The sequence below is a fragment of the Heterodontus francisci genome, chromosome 15 (assembly GCF_036365525.1).
Source record: "Heterodontus francisci isolate sHetFra1 chromosome 15, sHetFra1.hap1, whole genome shotgun sequence".
In the NCBI taxonomy this organism is placed as follows: domain Eukaryota; kingdom Metazoa; phylum Chordata; class Chondrichthyes; order Heterodontiformes; family Heterodontidae; genus Heterodontus; species Heterodontus francisci.
The window spans coordinates 35319551-35336992 of NC_090385.1; the positions used below are offsets into that span (position 1 = coordinate 35319551).

The window sequence follows — 17442 nt, forward strand, 5'->3', positions numbered from 1 at the left end:
TAAACCATTAGAGAAGCTTAGTGACTTTTCTTTTAAAGAAGGTTTAATCGTTACTGCAAATGATTTGCCATGCCACACAGTTCTACATATGCCACAAGATTTGTTGCTATAATTTAGCATAAGAAGTGCCTGAGACTGTAAAAATATGGAGGTGACGTGAGTGATAACAAATGATTTGTTGCAACAATAACTGTAGTCAGAAACCCTCCTCAAAATAGGGCATTGACAATCAAGTTCCTCTTTAAGTCAGCCTAATACTTCCTTTCATTGTAATAGGCCATCCTTAATTTTCATGAGTACAGAGATGATGCTGTACTTTGGCTTACCTTTATGTAATAATACAAAAAAAAAATCAATATTAATGATTCTTAGGAGGAGTTAACAAGCTATGATTCTGTGAAAATTACGGAATTATTTTATACCATACCACACACCTCATAAATAAATACTCCTGAGAAATAGATGAAGAAATGACTCGTATATATGAAATAAAACAAACCATCGTGTGCTAGAGAGGGGAAAAACTGATCAGGGTTCCCACTCATGGTAGGCTTCTGGTAAATCCTTCTGGGATATTCTCATGTGTGGGCGTTGGTGGGAAACAGGATAAAACTGGGATGTGAAGCCCTCCAGCATCAAATTAACTATTAAAATTCACTGCCCAAGATCATAAAATGAAGAATGACACGTGGTCATATTACATTAAATGGGGATGGTAGCGTCGTGGTAATGGTACTGGACTAGTAATCCAAAGGCCAAGACTAATGGTCGCTGGAGGAATTTAAATTCAACTAATTAATAAATCTGGAATAAAATGCCAGTCTCATTAACAGTGATCGTGAATCTACTGGGATTGTCGTAAAAAATGATCTGGTTCACTAATGTCCTTCAGGGGAGAAAATCTGTCATCCTTATCCGGTCTGGCCTACATGTGACCCCAGACCCACAGCAATGTGGTTGACTCTTAAATGACCTAACAAGCACTCAGTTATAGGTGGCTCAACATCACTGCTCAAAGGCAATTAAGGATGGACAATAAATGCTGACCTTGCCAGTGACGCTGACCTCCCAAGAACGAATTTTTAAAAAAAGAGCGTCAATCATGGCCCAGCAAGAGTCAATGTTTTCAGGAGAGGAGGGACAAAATATTGGAAAAGAAACAAAATGCAAGCTCTCCTTTGTTATTTCTATTAATCGCCATTTGGAAAAGTTTAGAAATTAATATTGGATCACCTAGCGCAAAGGAAGATGGTTGTGGCTGTTGGAGGTCAATCATCTCAGCTCCAGGACATCACTGCAGAAGTTCCTCAGGGTAATGTCCTAGGCCCAACCATCTTCAGCTGCTTCATCAATCAGCTTCCTTCAATCATAAGGTCAGAAGTGGGGATGTTCACTGATGATTGCACAATGTTCAGCACCATTTGTGACTCCTCAGATACTGAAGCAGTCCATGTAGAAATGCAGCAAGACCTGGACAATATCCAGGCTTGGGCTGATAAGTGGCAAGTAACATTCACGCCACACAAGTGCCAGGCAATGACCATCTCCAACAAGAGAGAATCGAACCATCGCCCCTTGACATTCAACGGCATTACCATCACTGAACCCCCCACTATCAACATCCTAGGGGCTACCATTGACCAAAAACTGAACTGGAGTAGCCACATAAATACCGTGGCTACAAGAGCAGGTCAGAGACTAGGAATCCTGCAGCGAGTAACTCACCTCCTGACTCTCCAAAGCCTGTTCACCGTCTACAAGGCACAAGTCAGGAGTGTGATGGAATACTCTCCACTTGTCTGGATGGGTGCAGCTCCAACAATACTCAAGAAGCTCGACAACATCCAGGACAAAGCAGCCCGCTTGATTGGCACCCCATCTACAAACATTCACTCCCTCCACCACCGACGCACAGTGGCAGCAGTGTATACCATCTACAAGATGTACTGCAGCAACGCACCAAGGCTCCTTCGACCGCACCTTCCAAACCCACGACCTCTACCAACTAGAAGGACAAGGACAGCAAATGCATGGAAACACCACCACCTGCAAGTTCCCCTCCAAGTCACACACCATCCTGACTTGGAACTATATCGCCGTTCCTTCACTGTCGCTGGGTCAAAATCCTGGAACTCCCTTCTTAACAGCACTGTGGGTGTACCTACCCCACATGGACTGCAGCAGTTGAAGAAGGCAGCTCACCACCACCTTCTCAAGGACAATTAGGGATGGGCAATAAATGTTGGCCTGGTTAGTGACTCCCACATCCTATGAATGAATAAAAAAAACATGCAATATCTGAAATGAAATTCACAAACTGGTGCTGCAGATTCTCAAGGCCCTAAGTTGTGACTTTATCTTGTTCAGAAATATCTGAATTTAGCACTAACTGTGATCTTCTGATCTGTACATAACATATAATGTTATCAGGCTTTCAGTACTGGCGGCATTTACAGTCAGGATTAACATTACACAGATGTCGCTGACATTTCAAATTAGAGTCTGACTGTTTCCAAGAAATCCAAGAAGCACTTCTCATTTCTCTTCTATTGTTAATACTTGGTGTCTGATTTCAAAAAGTATGGCAATCAGAAATAATGTAATGGAGATGAGGCTATAGATATGGAAGGAGAATTAATTCTGCTGAGATCTTGCACCAATGAGCTGTGCTCTCCTGATCCAATTTCAATTCATAATGAATGTGCTGTATTGATCACATTCAGAAAAGAAGTATTTTTAGAAACAAAAATGTGATCAATAACATTTTAGTGGCAAAAAATGGTCATGGGTCTGATTCATTACAATTATTTAGGATTTGGAGCCTGTTACAGATAACTTCAACTATTATATGTTATTTTACATTTTTGTTCATTTTACTTCCAAATTTTCTCTTTGCCCTTCCTCCCCTCAGGACACTGGCTGGAATGTTTCAGTCAGCCTGCGGGTCGTACACGGCGTCAGGAGCACGACAACTGCCTGGAGGTGGTCTCCCAGTGGCAGACCAGAGGCCAGTGCTCCAGAAAGACTTTGAGGACTCCCCCTGCCTACTTGGCCACAGCTGCAGCCGCAGGCTGCCCTGTGAAGGGGTTCTCTGTCTGCAATGTTGTTCCAGCAGCTGTGGCCTTTTTTTATTTCAAAGGTTTTAAAAATGCAAAGAGAGCGCCTCAAGGTGGAGGTGCTCTATCTCTCTCTTACCTGCAATGGCAGGCTGCATAGCTCCTTCCATGCTGGAGTGCCTCCTATTGGGCCTCTGGCTTTGAGATGCTGTGTGCTGTCCTTCATTGGATAGCAAGCACGCCCTCCGGCCACTAATTGGCCAATCCAGGCAAAATCAATGTCAGGTGACTGACACACTGCAACAGGACCTGCATTTGACCCCAACGTCGGGGTACCACCTCAAAATACAAAATCTTGACCTAGGAAGTAAATAGGAGTGGAAATTATTGTATTATCTCTTATTGGACTAATACAAAAGAAGCTGAAGGGCAGGCATAAAGGTTTTGAAAGTAGAGCTTTAATGGAGACTTGTTGTTGCTTCAGCTTACACATGCTAACTGACTGTGCAGGAGTACTAAATCGCATGATATTGCATCACTTCCTGTGATAATATACATATTAGCATAAACATACAATTAAATAATTATATTTAACATACTGACAAATACAGAACATCACAACAGAAACCTTGGCCAATTTCCCCTTCATAACACCAGGAAGCTTCAGAGGTCATTTGTGCTGTTCCTTCTGTCCATCCCCTTGCCCCACACACAAAATGCGCAAATTACTGCAACATAGAAAGATGAAACTACAAATTCATGGAAAAGACCAAACATCAAAAACAAATAAAGGCAAAAAAATTATGAATCTTCTGAAATGTTATTCAGGAGCCATAAATAAAGCTCAAGTCCCCCTGAGACATAAATATTGCTCCCATATCAGAGGGAGCTTTTCAAAAAAAAAAAATCACTTCATACTTCTTCAGGATGGGATGCAAGGAAAGCATTTATCTTCTGACATGAAATCCCTTGTTACTCTCGAACCTCTCTCTTTTTCAATATTTTCCCATCTCTTTCTTTTCTTGATTCTCTTGTTACTCATATGACAAAAATACATGCAAGTCTCTTCCTCCCTGTACCATCATTGTGTTGAGAGGAAGGCTCATTGCACGGTCTCCCACTCTAACTTATCCTTTCCCAGCACGTATGCACTGTGGAACCCCTGACCTCCCCTAGCCTGTCCTTCTCATATAGTCTTCAGGCTATTAAAACCCAAGGTTGTGGTCACCTAATCATTGCTTGCAGATTAATTAATCTCTTTTACTTTTTTTCAACCTTGGTGGTATCCTATGCTATCAGCCATGGCCCTTTACATTGATTTATCAATTTTAAAAAAATGCTCCCATTGTCCTCTGAGAGATACTGCGCAAATTTAAATTTGCTATGACAGCAGGACAAGAGAACAGCAGAAAGATTAGGTGCTAATGCTTTCTTTTTAAAATGATGACCTGACTGTGGCAAAGGCTGAAAAATCTAATCAAATACACTTCGTGCTTGAATCAGGTTATCATCATTATCCACTCATCCCACAAATCCGTGCTGATAGAAAGCCATTTAAGTGCTTTAGTTTCAGTCACTCTACACCTTTTTGGTTGCGGTTACATATTGATCTTTTCTGACTGATTCAAAGGTGAGATGGTGGGCTGTTGAGTTATTTCTTCTTTGGCTAATTTTGGATTTTGTGAACATTTTTGTTTTCATACTGATTCCTGATGGTATCAAAAAGAACTTGTGCAGTCGCACAAAAATTGACAAGAAGCTCAAAGGTGAAGGTATTATGAGCTTTTGTCATACCTGAAGGAACCTGAGGCAGGAGGTCCAGGAATGCCCCATCTTGTCTCATCTCCATTGCTCCTTTGTCCTGCATCTGTTGTAGACACTGGCTTGGGTTTGCTTCTTTGAGGAAATCCAAGTAAAGGCCTGATACGATGGGGATAATTTTGATCTTTCGTCCAATTTTCATGATTGGCCTTCACTTCTACATCATCGGTGAGCTGCAGGTGCATTTTGAGTGGCTTGTTGATTCGAAAGAGACAGAACTCCTTTGGCTCAAGTGTAGGGCTCAGCTGGCACAGGGAGGTGAAAAGGAGGGAGAGCCAATCACACAGCGGGTATCATGGAGATTGATTTTTGACAGGTTAGGAGGAAAATTTCCTTTTTATCTGAAACTTGTCTGTTTTTGAGGTCAGCAGCAGTCCCTTGAGAACAGCTTGTTAGGCTGCTGTACACATGGCAGTACTGGGCAGACATGCTCCATTCATTGCTACTAAAAATTGCAAATGGGGTCTTACAACTGGCATACACAAGATTGGCATGAACAATTTGGCTTCTGCCGGTTTTGTGCAGAGGAATGCCTGAAAATTACTTGGGGAAATTTGAGTGGTCAATGGGGTGGGGAAGTTTTTTTTCCCAATTTTCAAATGCCACCACACCTTTTGCAATGCAGTGGAAAATTAGCCCAGTGCCACCTTTCCCTCTCCATTGTGCCTAGTCACCAAGAGGAGTATTGGGCCTTAGTGTGTGATGACAGATCACAGGGTTCTTAGTGATTTATAAATGGAACATGTGGGGCAAGTAGATTAAAATGTACTAATCAGTTTGTCTTTCTTTTCCACCAAATTCATTATTAAATCATAGGCTTTAATTTATAGCACACTTATAATTTATGCCTCATGGTTGTAATAATTTGTTTACTTTGATATATGATGCAGATTTTTTCTCCTTCAGAATGCGCATTTAGTCATGAAGCATTGAGCCTTAGAAAATTGTATCATTAGTTGAATTAATTCTGTGCTTTACTGTTGGGAAAAAATGGCAATGTTTTGCGAGTGGGTCACTGTTACACAGTTCTATAAAGTTATAATCAATGAAACACTTGGAAATAAACTGAAGCAGAGTTTTTATTCCCTTTCATGTTTGCCACAAAAGCTTGGCTGAGACTGGGAGAGATACTTATGGTAATGTTTTAATGTTTGAGGGAGGAAGTCCAGCCTCATTGAGCTGCCAGCCAATCATCGGGCTGGCAGCTCCTAGTCCCAGCAGCGCCACCGGGAGCGGTACGCTGAGAGACTGCCAGATATCACTGGGCAGCCTTTCACGTCTACCGCACACCCGCTTGCCATGGGTAAAATACCCATGGAGGCGGGCGAAGACCCTTAAGTGGCTGTTAAGTGGCCACTTAAGGGCCTTGATAGGTCTGGGGCGGACCGCCTGTTTCTCACACCCACCCACCCCCCCGGCGGCCCACATAAAGTGGGGTAGAGGCGGGAGCAGGCTGGGAAGGCCTCCCGGAGCCTTCTGCTCAATTTTATTCCACCCCTCCCCCACCCCCACCACCATCTGGCTTGCTGGGGTGGCGTAAAATTCCGGCCTATAAGTGGCAAAAATACCTTGAGTACTATCCTTAATTGTTCCTTTATCTATTAAGCAAAAATATTTTAAAAAATCAACAAAAATAAGTTACATTATTGATCATAATTCTTTGTAATGGTTTGAATTTTAAAAGAAAAAACTGATGGTGAAGCTTCCTTTATATCAGCAGTGAAATTATTAATTACTGGCTGGTAATCATTCCCTCACTTGGACTAATGCAATTGAGATGGGGTAAAATGCTTTGTATTTGTTACTGAAATACAGCTATTTTTAGGGTTTACAAATTGCAGGGACCATAGTGCTTTGGTATAGAAGATTTTCTACGCAGTAAAATATTTTGGACATCAGATGTAACAAGAGACAAATAGATATGCCAGAGATCTCACCTTACATTGTTTGAGTAATATCTCTTAACCTCCCCTGTAAAAGAGAATATTGCAACATTTCCATTTCCCTCAATCTATCCTTGTGGCCTATCAGATCAGTACCAAATTAATTCCAAGTCCAAGGCAAGGAATTGGATTCAAAAAGCTCCAAACTTGTTTTATTGTTATTCCAGCAGATGGAAGCAAGATCAACGAACTGAGAGGTTGTTTCTCCTGGCTGGGGAATTTAAAACATGGGGTCAATTATTCAGGACTGAGATGAGGAGAAATGTCTTCACTCAAAGCATTGTGAATCTTTGGAATTCTCTGCCCCAGAGGCTGAGATAGACAGATTTTTTGGTCTCTCAGGGAATCAAGGGATATAGGGAGCGGGTGGGAAAGCACAGTTGAGGCCGAGGATCAGCCATGATTATATTGAATGGTGGAGCAGGCTCAAGGGGCTGTATGGTCTACTCCTGCTCCTAGTTCTTATGTTCTTAACCTGCCGAAATTTGAATTAAAATTATTGAATTAAATAAAAATATTCTCAAAACTATTGTGCGATCAAATCTACTAGGGAACTAAACTTAACATTTATTACTCGATGAAAAACAGTGGAAAGCAAATGTTTTACATCTTGCCTGACTTTCTTTTCCATTTACTTCAATTGCAAAGGCACAGGTTTTTGACAGAGAAAATAAACCCTAAAATAGATCAAAATTTTTTAAATTTGGTCCTACCATTACGCTACAGTACTGGATGCTCATTAATTCTCCTGGTAGGCTGTATGTTGATTCCCATTAGTGTTACTGTATGTTTGTTACTTCATGCTTGATGCATCCTGTTTGGGGTCATGTTACCAAATATTTATCACTGATTGTGGAATGTTGCTATTGGCTGTAATCCAACACACACAGTAATTACAAACTACTCTGTATTGTCCATATTTATAGGAGGCACAACTTAAAGAGAAGGGTATAAATGACCAAAACGCCAATCAAGACAATTATTGGAGTCAGATCTCATGTGAATAAGTCAGGCTGGTTTTGCCCTTATATTTGCAGAATGTGAAAAATATAAGTCTAGAAATTACTGCTGTTAATGTGAGAAGAAATTTGTTAATGTATTCAGATAATATTACTCTTCATAATATTTTAATGCAGCCTTTAAAACTTTGACTTTAAACAGGTTCAAACATCTGCTAAGATAATGCACAGGAATTATATAGGAGCATATACATTTTTCTCTGTTTATTGGCAACACGAATTTCCAAGGTATATATTTTAAGATCAACTGGAAATAGGGTTCAACAGCCCTCACTGTCTTCCACTGCTTGCTGATCACAGATAGGAATCTGCTGGTCATATAACTATCCTTCTCAATTATCTATTTCCTGAAGCATTTTAAGCAATTTAAGGAATCGGTGATCTTTCAAAATAGTAATTTTGATTGAAGGATACGATAAAATGGATTTAACACTGCTGCGTTTTAGTATGTGCAACAAAGTAAAATAAATTCATTTTTAACAGGTCAGCCACTTTCCACAGGTATATTTTAAAGAACCAGGAGCTGTTGTTGGTGTTTACTCTCCACAGGAGTTGTTGTCCTAATCCCACGTGATGTCCTGTTTCCATATCTCTTTATTCCCCCGTTCCTTCCCCTTTCCTTTGACTATCTATCTAACTTATCCGTAAAAGTTGCCATGGTCCCTGCTTCAATCAACAGCTCCAGTACTGCATTTCGCAGTCTCACAACATTGTTGGTGTAAAAAGATTTCCCCTGCTCTCTGTTCAAAATCTTATATTTGGCTCCCTTCAGACTCCTCAACCATTGTAATCTCTATCTATTCTATTCCATCCCTTGATAATTTTAAATCCCTTTATGAAATCATCCTGTGATCTCCTCTGCCCTTATGAAAACAGCTCAAACAGTGTAATTGAGTGAAATTGCCAATTAATGTTGAATAATATGTAATGTTCAGCGATGGACTTATTGACAGTAGGAGTTGGGGTGCAAGAGTGTCCAAACTCACTTTACTTATGAAAAGCAGAATTTGAGAGTCATGACTTTCAACCTGTCAATGAATCCAGTTTCCAGAACTGAAAGACAGTGCCCCATCCAGTCCATGCAGATGTTATTTTCACACGGGTAAATTATCAAAAGTGTAATCAGCAGCTTCAGGCTCTTACAATATAACTATCAGATTCAATTCATTTTCCTCGGTTTCCTCTTCTTGACAAATCCCGGTCCTATTCAAGTTACTATTTTTAAACCAAGGTTACACTGTAACTTCAAGTATCTGTAATTATAATACAGTTCTGATGAACAAGCAGATTAGATTCCATTGCAATGAAAACAACAGGGTGTGATCCAGCAAAGTATTTCAGTGACATCTGCTTGTTTATGCCTTCCCATGTGTTTATCTCCATGCTAGAACTCATCAATTCAATGTAATCTAGATGTCTGTATGTGAAAATGCTATATTAAAATAAAGCAGAAGAACATTTAGATGCATTATGACGCCTTTGGTCCTAGAAGTTCCTGCATTTTTCACAGACCAATCCTACATACTCTGGGCTGGATTTTGTTGAGCTCCCAACATTGGGCTCTGTGGCGGTGGTGGGAGGTTGGGGGGGCTGGTGGTGGTGATTGGGGGGGCGTGGGTGTGGAACATCGCACTGGCTGTGGCCAGCCACGGAGCTCGATGCTGGGATTGCCAAGCCCGATCTTCCCAGCAGTGGTGAGGCTTCGTGGCAGTCCTCCCTGCCACTTGGCGATGGAACCCAACTTTAAATATTTAAATAAAGGATAGGCATACATTCACATATCTTTCACAGCGATCTTGACGGCTGTCCGCGATCTTCAGTGCAACGGCTGGCACTCATGTGCCTTCACTTTCTCGTCCAGTGAAAGGTGGTGTCACTGAAGTGGGGATCTTCGAATTTTTAGTGGTGGTGGGGGCGGAGCAGAGGCAACTCTGCATTTTTAGTGTGGGGGGGGGAGGGAAGGGGTGACCTTTGCACTTTGTGCAGTTGTGGGGCAGGGGGACGTTCAGATATTAAATGTTTTGGTGGGGGTGGGGGGTGCAGGAATGGGCCGGCCATTTATTGTCTTTGGATGTGGGGGAGGGGGCGGGAATGGGGCAGCCATTTATTTTCTTTGGGGCGGTGGGGGGGAGGGGATACGGACCAGAAATCAATTTACAGTGTTTTTTGGAGGGGGGTACGGGATTCAACTGTGCAGGTCTGGCAGCCCTTTAAAAATAGTGCCAGCACCTGTGCAGAGGCAGCTGATGCCATTGCCAGCATTGCAGAGCAACCCCCCACCCCAACCCCCACCACGATTGGGGGGACCGCCCTGGTTTTGTAGATGGTGGCATGGTGGATTTTTTTTCGCCCACTGCCGCTCCAGACAGTGGAAGAATAAAATTCGTCCCTTTTTTTGTGACATTATCCCGAAGTCCTAGTGTCTCCAAAAATGCAACAAATTGTTTCTTGAACCCAGACATACTATCCATTTTGATAGACTTCCTTGGTAACTTGGGCTATCCTGGGTGAAAAGGTTCCACCTGACTCCCCTCCTTACCCTTAACTTTCTAAGTTGAAACTATCCCAGGACATTGCGCACAAGTGCAAGTGTACCACACTGTCTAAAGACAGTGCAGCATGTGATGCAAAATTAAATGAAGATGCATAAAGGGCTTGGCTTTTTATATATTTTGGTGTAAACACACAGAAAATAGCCTTGCAGAAGACTTAAAATGTGGGAGGATGGGCAATTTCTTTTGTCATTACTAGAACTTTTTTTTTTGGGGGGGGGAGTGCATATTGATACTTCATACAGATAAGAAGAAAAAACAAAGAATGCTGGCAATAGACAGCATGACAATTGCCATGTGAAGAAGACTGTATCATGCACGGAAGGAGCCGTGATGAAATTAACAATGAATTGGAAGTATTATGAAAAAATAAAAACTCAACTGTTAAACATTGTCATGGACTTGTTTATTTTCTCCTCCTCGGAAATATTGTGTTTGCCTTTAAGACTGTAAAAAGATCAGTGCACCTTTAAGACAGACAGTAACAGAGACTCAGACTACCAGTTGCATTCTGGTTGCCAAGCAACAGCAGCAGGAGAGAGAGGTCACGTGATTCAATGTTGCAATTTTGACTTTTTAAACTAGCTGGCAGTGACTGGTTTTAAGCAGAGAGAGTTCTGAGGCGATTTGAACTGAAGAAGCTGCATTATTCCTCTCTAAAAATTCCGACAAATCTTCAAGCCGAATCAATTCCCTAAAAAATAAGAAAAGCTTTTCTTTCTTAACAAATTATTGGTATTTGCTGTGTTTAGCATTGAAGGGACAGTTTAAAGCTCCAACAGCCAAACTGCTGAATTCCTATCTTTGAAGGACCTTTTTATTTCCATCGGACCACTGTGAAGACTTCAAGCGACCTTTGACTGTTTCTACATTGGAAGACTCCATTCGTCAGGAACGTAACTTGCAAAGACTTTTAAAAAAATTTAATTCTCAACGGCCAGCGAATCTAAAACCGAACCGTTGTTAATTTTTGTGAATTTGTATGCAAATGCGGGAGTTAGATTTTTAAATAATAAGTTATAAGGTCTTTAGACATTGGTTTATCTTAGTAGTGTTTAAGATTTTAGGTTTTTTTCAATAAAAGGTTAATTTGTTGTCATCTAAAGATACCTGGTTTGGTCCGCTTCATTTGGGGGGATCGAGAGTGTTAAATTTGGCCGTTTTTTCTGATTTGGAATGTTAAAAGAAATATGCTGTGACCTGTGGAGCAATGGGACTGAATTAACAGTGCGTTGCTCCCTCCACGGTCATAACAACATGGACACCTGTACGACAGTCAAAATGGAGTAGTGGTCACGTGACCTCCTCCTGTACTGGAAAGCAACAAACCTGTCTACAAAGGCAAAACTCATTAATTGCATCTGAATAGCTCTGAGAACTCATTGAAATTGAAAGGAACACCATTGCATATTGATAACTCCTATCTATATGAACGAACTAACAAAGGGTTCTGGAGACAAGCTAGCTCACAACCCAAAACAAAATGAATAGGTGCAGAGTAGCTCAATTATAACAGAATGGTCCCCATTCAGATAGCCATAGTTTCCATATCCTGGTCCATTGTGTGGTCACACCAGGTGAGAGGGCCATGTGTCATCCAACAGAAAACAAAGGTGATGGAGTTTTACCTTAAAAGGTAGCCCTCTGGAGAGAGAGGTGAGATCGAGAAAAAACAATGAAAGCCAGTCAAGCCAAAGGCTGGGAGATCAGACCAGCACAAGAAAGAAGCCCTGCTGCCAATTCCACACATCAACTTGCTGCAGTAGAGAACTTAAAGTGACCACCGCCTCCAGTCTGAAGATTTAACCACCAGAAAACTTCAAGACTTCAGCAACTTCACGACTACATCTTCCAGGCCTGCACCTTTGAAAATACTTTTCCTCCCAAGAAGATACAACAGGTTTTCTGTGAACCACAATTCTTACCTCCCTTTGAACTTAAATTGCATACTACCCTTTTTCTCTCTATCTATTCTTATGTATGCACGTGTATGTGAATGTGTGAGTGGCTGAAGTTTGTGAAATTTTAAACCTACAAGAAAACATTCAATTTGTCTGTTTATTTGACCCTAAAACACTCAGGCCTGAATTTTAATAACGCCACAAATCGCAGCAGTGCGCTTTGAAGTTGGCTGCCTGCCCACGCAGGGTGGCCGCGGCTGAGCACCCTCGATATTTCGCTTGGGGGCTTATTTAAATGGAGGAGGTGGAGCGGCTGCCCCCGACGACATAAAGGGGGCAGCCACTCCGTCCCCGGCAATGGCGTCTGGCACCACTGCGCCGGCGCCATTTTTAAAGGGCTCCAAGCCCTTAGAAGAAATTTGCATTTTTAAAGGGAAAATGTGAAAGGTCACAATAAAAAAAATGTGAGGACCCTCTCCCCCCAATGACATAGAAAGGTTTCATTTTCCCTCTCCCCCCGAAAGTAATGCTTTGCCAGTCCCGATCTTTCACCCCCAAATTTAAAGATCTTTGCCCTTCGAACCCTTCCCACCATCCCCTCGGCCAATGGAATCAGTTTTCTCGGCTCCCTGCACCCCCCACCAGATCTGAAAATTACACTCCTCCCCCCTCCCCACCAGTGCCTTGCCTTAGTTCCCCAAATGGGGATCTGAAGGCGTGATGCTTCCAGCCACCAGCTGGAATATCGGCACGGGACTGCTGCTGAGTTCAGTTACATTCATTAACATGCATTTGAATTAATATTATTATGCAAATAACAGCTCCGCCGCTATGCAGCGCGGGGGCCACACCGAGGCCTTGCCACTGCCAGTAAAATGAGACCGGGCCTTCTTGGCATTGGGGGTCGAGGCAGGCCTTTCCTGGAAGAATTTTCTGGGCCCTCCGCCCCGCCACAACCCCCGACGGCTAGTAAAATTCAGCCTTCAGGGACTAACAACATTTTTAACAAAACATGATTGCGGTCAGTTAGGAAATGACAAGTGGAAGTTATCCACACCGCTTACTACCTGTCTGTAACAATTGGTATGCCAATGCTTCACGTGGGCACTCTTTATCAAAGCTAACTGAGTAAGCCAGTGTGCCATTTTACAGGGCAATATATAGATAGAACGTGGTTGAAACAGGGTGTCAGGTATGCACTGAACAACGACTTCTTCGGAGTGGTCTTAAATGGGGAAATCTCCACTGAGCAAGCAAGTGTTCACTCTCTGGTTCCAATTTGCAACCCCTGCTCCCCAAACATGTATAAATGTAGGCAAATTTGGCTCAATGTGGTACATATGCCAATAAAGAAAAACAGGATGTGTATAGCAGTTTTTAAAATGGCAGACAATATATGTGTAATTACCTGTTGAGCAGTCAGTCCCTGTCCAGTTGTGGTCACAATTACAGGTATTTGTTTCTGGCAATAGGGTCCCATGGCCTGAGCATTGCTCATGACAAACAGCCGCTGGGACTTCGCACTTGAGCCCTCCCCAACCAGCAGCACAGTGACATTCATTCTGTACACACACTCCATGTCCAGAACATGCCGGATCCAAGCAGTCTTCTAAAGAAAAAAGAAAAAATAGCAGTTTGAGGCAAAGTAAACACCAACAACAACTTGCAATAAAGTAGTCCCCTTTATGTAGAAAAATTTCCCAAGGCACTTACAGAAACACAAGTAGACAAAAATCAACACCAAACCAAAGAATGAAATATCACCCAAAGCTAGGTCAATGGTTTTATGCAGGGTCTTAAAAGAGAAGAGAGAGGTGAACTGGAAGAGAGGTTTTGGGGGAGAGTTTAGAGCCCAGAAGATTGACCAATGGCCATGGCCGAGAATGGTAAAGCAAAGGAAGTGGGAGATACTTAAGACTAGCGTTAGAGGAACACTGAATTTTAAGAGGGCTGTTGGGCTAGGGAAGGCTACAGAGATAGGGCGTGGCCAAGGCTCTGCAGGGGTTAAAACACAAAGATAAGAATTTTAAATTTCAGGGTATCGAGAGATAGGTCATCAAACTCAGGGGTGATGGGTGTGTGAACTTTTGTGTGGAAGATGTGGTGCTCGGACTGGAAATAACTCATACAAAGGGCTGGATCCTGTTCTCCTCCCAACTGCAGGTTTCGTGGTAGCGGGGTGCTGGCGAATTGAAGTGACAGCGGCTGCCACGGAACCTGATATCAGGATTGCCAGTTCCGATTCTCCCGGGGGCTTTCCTGCCCAGAGGCCAATTGAGGCCCTTGTGGCCTATTAATGGGTGGTGGTGCATCTGCCACACAGGGAGGATGCCTTGGAAAACAAGGTGCCCTGCTTGTGGCTTGGGGGGTCTCTCCTTTGTGGGCAAGTTGTGGCCCACAGAGGACACCCACCGGGAACCGATTCACCACCGGGACCCCCTCCCACTGGACCCAGTGGGGGACCCACCCCCCCGCTGGGGCCTTCTTTACTGACCCCGGCGACCCCGCCTCACACATCTCTTCTCCGGGTTTCCACCACTGGGCCTAGTTCAGAGGCCTCTGCAGTACTGGTAATGGTCACCTCTCATGGTGGTGCTGCTGATACTGCTGAGCTGCCAGCCCTGTGATTGGTTGGCAGCTCTTGGGAGCAGGCTCCCATCCCTTTTAAGTCTTTAAAGCGATGGGGATCCCGCCTCCTTAAACTTTCACCCCCAAAAGACTAGAGGATCTCTCTGGGGGCTGAAAAATTACAAAGGCGGGGTTCCCCTTGCCTTTTCAGCCCAGCGCTGGAAGCCCCGCCTCCTGCATAAAATCCAGCCCAAAGAATCTACTTAATTGTTCATGTTATCTCATTCCTTTATTCAATATAATCTCTCAACAGAGAGGGTAGTATTACAAAACAATCAGCTCTTACCATATACTACACTCCCTCACCACTTAAAAAAATTATCTCACAATACAATATGACTGAACCAATCTTAGCAATACCTGCAACTTAACAGGTTGGGCTGCAGTTTTGTTTTTCCTGTAATCACAACCAATTCATATGTGGCCAGTATACACAAAGTAAATTACATGTTTAAAAAATGTTTCTTTTGCTTCAACACCAGTATGCATATAACGAAAACCATCATTAGACAAGAAATAATGAAAAGAACAACTTCTTTCCTGAACTAATACAGCACTCTCCACTAAAATGGACTACTCTTTCCAATCACAGCAGGCTATTTGACAGCAATATGTTGCTTTGTGGCCCGTTTTCACAATAGTTTTGCTGAAGTATTAAGATGTCGCCTCTGCAATTTTATTGCAATTTTAAAAATTCTTACATTTTTCTGCTAACATTTTGCAAATAGCCCAAATACACTTGAGCAAATTTGCAAAAGTACACCTATTGAACAATACTCAAAAAACATCTTCAGTTGCTTCAATCATGACCTTCCCTCAAACATAAAACCAAATCTTGTTTTCATCTTGATGACTGTGGAACAGTCATTCTTTTTGCACATCACTTGTAAAGTGACAGAATATCAGTTATATTAAACCTACACTAAAACAAGAAATAGGAGCAGGAGTAGGCCATTTGGCCCCTCAAGCCTTCTTCACTATTCAATAAGATCATGGCTGATCTGATTGTGGCCTTAACTCCATTTTTCTACCTGCCTCTCATAACATTTGACTCCCTTATTAAAAATCTGTCTAACTCAACCTTGCATATATTCTATAACTCAGCCTCTAATGCTCGCTGGGGAAGAGAATTCCAAACACTAACAAACCTCAGAGAAGAAATTCCTCCTCAACGCTATCTTAAATGGGAGACCCCTTCATTTGAAACTGTGCCTCCTAGTTCTAGATTCCCCCAAAAGGGGAAACATCCTCTCAGCATCTCCCCTGTCAAGCCCCCTTAGAATCTTATATGTTTCACTAAGATCACCTTTCAATCTTCTAAACTCCAATGAGTACAGGCCCAATCTGCTCAACCTTTCCTCATAAGACAAAGCCCTTCATTTCAGAAATCAGCCTTGTGAACCTTCTCTGAACCGCTTCCAGTGCAAGTATGTCCCTCCTTATATAAGGTGACCAAAATTGTACACAGTACTCTAGGTGCAGTTTCACCAATGCCCAGTACAGTTGTAACAACACTTCCCTACTTTTATACTCCATCCCCCTTGCAACAAAGACTAACATTCCATTTGCCTTCCTAATTACCTGCTGTAGCTGCATGCTGACTTCTGTGATTCACGTACAAGGACACCTTGGTCCCTCAGTAATACAGCATTCTGCAGTCTCTGTCCATTTAAAAAATATTCTGCTTTTCTATTCTTTCTGCCAAAGTTCCTCACATTTTCCCACATTATAAATTTGAAATTGAAAGCTTGTGGTTTTGGAATATTTAAGCACCTATTTGTCCCCTATTAAATTTTCATCAACAACCAAAGATACACTTTGCAGGTATTCAAAAGTAATTCAGATTTCTGCATCAATGGAAACATTGGGATCCCTTGTTAGGAAAGAGACCCGACACTTGGAATGAGAATTTTCCACTCATTTGATCTGATGGCTATTTCTCCAGCAAAATAAGGCATGGCCCATGCAATTCTGCCATTTAAAGTACTTTTATTTAGAACACTTTAATCAGTTCCATTAATAGGTTTACAAACATTCCTGTAATTCTCATAAGTTTCCTGACTCTTGAGCTCCTGATTACTTACAGAATTCCCCTTGAGTGCCAGGCTCCCTAAATTAGCTGTAGGAAATGCCATTGAAAATAACAAGGCTTGTTGAAAACATTAATTAAAGGACCAGTGATTTGCTCCAATGAAACTTTGAGATACGAGTGAGAGTGATATGACCTTATTAACTAATAGAAATGCCAGTGACATCTCACACAGTAACTTGTGTGAATTTAATTCCATCCGCTTTTCTGTGAAAACAATAAATCAATGATCTTGCTTCAGGAGTATTATTTTGTGAGGTTTTGGCTCTAGTGTTTAGCACACAGCCCAGTAGCAGCAAAGATTAAACTTCTCCCATTTAAGAGAAGAAAATGTGTTACACAGAAACATTATTCACATTCCAATAGACTGCAAGGTGGAGGCAGAAAGAAAAAAGATTATCAATTATAGATTGTGTTGTGAGATTAGAGACTC

At 42.1% G+C, this 17442-nt stretch overlaps 1 protein-coding gene across 9 annotated transcripts in view; it reads right to left on the reverse strand.

Moving 5' to 3' along the window:
• The window catches only part of tenm1 (teneurin transmembrane protein 1), a 1688122-nt gene that overhangs the window by 259493 nt on the left and 1411187 nt on the right, over nt 1-17442 (reverse strand). For all 9 annotated transcript variants that reach the window (XM_068047383.1, XM_068047386.1, XM_068047389.1 and 6 more), the window contains one exon: nt 13701-13901. In XM_068047383.1, coding sequence (XP_067903484.1) covers nt 13701-13901 — 201 coding nt within the window. The remainder of the gene's footprint in view (nt 1-13700; nt 13902-17442) is intronic.